This window comes from Hippichthys cyanospilos, chromosome 9, assembly GCF_059441005.1.
Source record: "Hippichthys cyanospilos isolate Australia breed blue-spotted pipefish chromosome 9, RoL_Hcya_1.0, whole genome shotgun sequence".
In the NCBI taxonomy this organism is placed as follows: Eukaryota; Metazoa; Chordata; class Actinopteri; order Syngnathiformes; family Syngnathidae; genus Hippichthys; species Hippichthys cyanospilos.
In genome coordinates, this window is record NC_142377.1 from 6755901 (window position 1) to 6759830 (window position 3930).

The 3930-nt window shown below is 42.6% G+C and overlaps 1 protein-coding gene across 1 annotated transcript; it reads right to left on the minus strand.

The window, feature by feature from the left end:
- Nucleotides 1-2676: 2676 nt before the first annotated feature.
- ora2 (olfactory receptor class A related 2) lies at nucleotides 2677-3636 on the minus strand. The gene has a single exon (XM_088422768.1). It carries the CDS (start codon nucleotides 3628-3630, stop codon nucleotides 2677-2679), a length of 954 nt encoding a protein of 317 aa, XP_088278894.1. The 5' UTR covers nucleotides 3631-3636.
- Between the last annotated feature and the right edge of the window lie 294 nt (nucleotides 3637-3930).

A 3930-nucleotide genomic window follows, 5' to 3' on the forward strand; every position in this document is an offset into this window, starting at 1 on the left:
CAGTGGAGGCTTTAAGAGTGTTTCAAATACACATGTAACTCTCTTCATTTTCTTTATTTTTTTACAGTATGCTTCAACTGAAAGCCTTTTGAATTTGCTTACTATCTGCTAACTGCTACTTGTTGTGAATTGAGTTGACTCAAAACTGGTGTTCTGTGTATGTAATGCAAAATACACACACATGCATACAAATCCCCCCCCCCAAAATACACACACACACACACACACACACACATATACACTGGATTTGTAACAATTTGGGTGTGGACTGCCGACAAGTCTGAAGGGGTGTGAGATGAAGGTGGGGTCTGCACCTATTGCTGCCATGTGATTGGTGGAAATGGGCAACAAAAAAGCCTGCACCTGGCTCAGGTAAACAGACAGCCGCTGGGATTTACTGTTGCCCTGAGACATCCAAGTAGCCCCCATACCGCTGTGTTTGCTGTTGGTGGTGGTGTTTTTTTGTTGTTGTTGTTGTTTTGTTTTTAAATATCAGTTCATCCAATATTTTTATTGTTACTGTTGTTTTGATGCATGTTACATCAGGTAAGTTTAAAAAAGGGACGTAACCATCTTTGTTTTGTTTTTTCTTTATGTTGTAAAAGGGTGTGGTACTGTTATCAGGTTTTGAAGGGTCTCATTTCTGTTCCCAGAGGAGTCTGATCTTGTGCGGGTGGAAGGCCGTATCCCCCTTTCTTTTTCCTTGCATTCCGGAATCCCCTGATCTGTGAAACCATCCGTGTATTCTATCCTTCATTCCACCGGAGTCTGTGTATCTGTGTCAATCAGATTTCAGTGGTTTGAAGAGTAAGACACATGGAACTTGTCATCTGCAGATTATTTTGATATTATTTTCAACATGATTTTTTCGTTGTATGTGACCTTTATCCCAGCATACGTGATACTGTACATATGTGTGTATGAATTTTTCTTGCACAAGCACAAAATTGTCAGTCCGCAGCCAGGGCTCAACACCATCATAAATATTCACTTTCGGCATATGCATCAATTTTATCACAACCCATTTTTCACTGAGAAAGCAAGGAAAATGTAGAAAAATGTCAGATCAGATGCATGACATGACATGTTTCAGCACTCCATCAAATGTTTTTGTTCTCCTCCGGGCAAACAATATGAAAACGTGATCTCTCCTATTAAATCCACCACACTGTTTTTGAAACTAAATTTCCACATCTGTCGATACCCCTAAACATGATTACAGATATTTTGACATCTTTTTTGTCATGTTCTAACTTCCAATGGTCAAATTTGCAGTTTTTGTATTAAGAAAGAAAAGTTTCATAAACAGCTGCCAAGTCATCTACCCCCCCAACACTCACTATAATAAGAGGGATGCATCCAGACCATGAGTACCAAACTTGTTAATGCCTTTGTGAAAGTGTATTTTCTTCATTTGAAGTCTCTTTATTTTTTTGTTTATTTTACATTAAACTTGAATTGGGAGCATCTGTAAACAGCTTAAATGCATAAATCATGTTAACTTTTGATATGCATCGTTGTATCTGGTGAAATTCATGCTCTCGGGAAGGGCACGATGGAAAATAATGTGACACCCTGGTAAACGTATTAGGGGTTATAATCTGGGAGCATTTTCAGAAGACTAAGTACACGTAAGGGCATGCGGCATTAACAATGATCTTCTCACACCACCCCTACGCCCCAAAAAAAAGAAAAAACAATCAATACGTGTGAGAGATTCATTGAAGACAGACAATATATTAATTTAAGTAGAATTTTTAAGTGCACGGAATTGACCTCTTATTTACCAGCTTGGTGCGTGTGTGGTGTGTGTATGTGTGTGTATATAGAGCAGATGTGTATATATATGTATATAGCCAGAGATTTAACCTTTTAGTTTCATTCCAAATTCGACAATCATCTTGTTTAGTGTCACATGTCAGTACATTGAATGAGTCTCGCATCGTGTCCCGCTGGTTGTCGCCTCCTGCTGATCATAAACCAGAATGCACAGTTACGTCTGTTAAATCAACTTCATCCATCCATCTATTTTCTTTTATCCATTCTTTTTTTTCATCCATCCATTTTGTAGGACTCATTGAAGTCACGGGTGAGCTATTTCTCCTGACACCGTTCGAAGTCGTCAAAAAATTCTGTCGTTCTTGGCAGATTTTAGGCATTTGACCTACACCTACTGGATGGGAACATCTTGAACAATGGGGCAGATATTTTACCCTTTCTGTCCTACAAAATGTTATCCCTTCCATTGTTGAAGAAAAACGTTTTCATGAAAATAGTTTATCTTGTTGATAATGATAGTTGCAATTTTCCAAGAAAAATACTTAAGAGGGAAAATTGTAGTTCAACAATCACTCTGTGAATTTAACTTGATAAGAAACCGTTTTATTAAAAAAAAAAAAAACATATGAGGAAAAAAACAGTACTCTAAGCAAAAGGACATGTATATTTTAAGAAAAATGTTGTAAATTGTAAGGAATTAAAGAGGCTCCTGTTTGACCCAAAATTGTGTCATATTGAACCCAACTCTTTTTTGAGTTTATCATTTTGAGCAATTATATTTTTTTAATTTTCAACGTGATTTTTTTTCTCGATAACAATTCCTCTTGTACAACGAGAATAGGAATGTGTACATTTCCCCTTCCAAAAGAACATACTAATTTTATGTAGAAAGGTATTTTATGTAGAAATGGTGGCAAGAGTTGTAGTTCGCTCTTTGACAACTTTAACCGCGACGCCGCAGCCGAGCTTGCCGTTAACCTTTCTGTTGGATGCGATGACAACGAGCGGGCTCAGCGCAGCGTAGAGTGATGAAAAGAATATGCGCAGGTCCGACACCAGCGAGCTCCTCATGGTCTTCCTCACCGTGAGCGTGTAAACCCAAAGTCCGTTATCCACCCCGTAGAGGACCACGTACAAGGTCACGAGGGCCACGACGGCTTTGGCTGCCCTCCGCTCAGTCCCGCCCCCGCCGACGCGTCGGGCCTGCACCTGCCTGCTGTGCTTGTACAGGAAGAACAGGATGATAAGGCTGGCGAGGGCCATGAGGGTCATGGGCACCACATCTCTGCCCACCTGGGCTGCCCCATTGGCTTCTTTGGAGAGCTTGGAGGGGAAGTTGACGAAACAGAACTGCACATTGATGCTGTGGCTGTTCACGGCCGACGCGTTCCTGGCCCCGAAGGAGAAGAGGACGGCGGCCGAGCTCATGCATGTGTTGAGCAGCCAGAGGAAGAGGAACACAAATCCCAAGTGGCGAGCTAGCCAGGCACGGAAAGAGGCCCAGCGTGAGCCGGGCAGGGCAACGCTCAGAGACTGATAGGCGCTGAGGACAAAGGTGAGCCAGATGGAGAGCGAGCGCGACGTGCGGTAGATGAAGATGACACCTTTGCAACCGGCGTCGTCAAAGATGGCGGCGAGGCGGAGGGACGCCAGAGTCTCCAACAGGCAGCGCACCGCCACAACCACCAGGTTGACGCACGCCAGGTGAAGCATGATGGCGTCGGCCGCCAGCAGACGCTTGTCCTGGTAGAGCGTCGACAGGAAGGCTAGGATCAACATCAGGTTGCCGGGGATGCCCACCACGCTCAGGGACAAGTACAGCATCCCGCGGACAAATTCCTCGGAGGCCATTCCTTGGCAAAACTGCGGGTTGGCAGCACAACCAGAAAGTTTAGTAGTTTGCAGAAATTTGGAACTTAAAGTAAAAATAAAACGAAAGTGTTAACATCAGGAAATCATATCAGGGAAAAAAACTGATGGGAAAGAGAATCAAATGTCATATTTTATCATTTTTTTTATCATAGATGCATTTCCACTTGGGGAAAGAGAAATGGGACAGGATGACTGTACTGTATTAAGCAGAGGTTGGATGGGGTCATGTATCGTCAGATTTTGAGCAACAATCTCCTTCCCTCAGTCAGAGCATTGAAG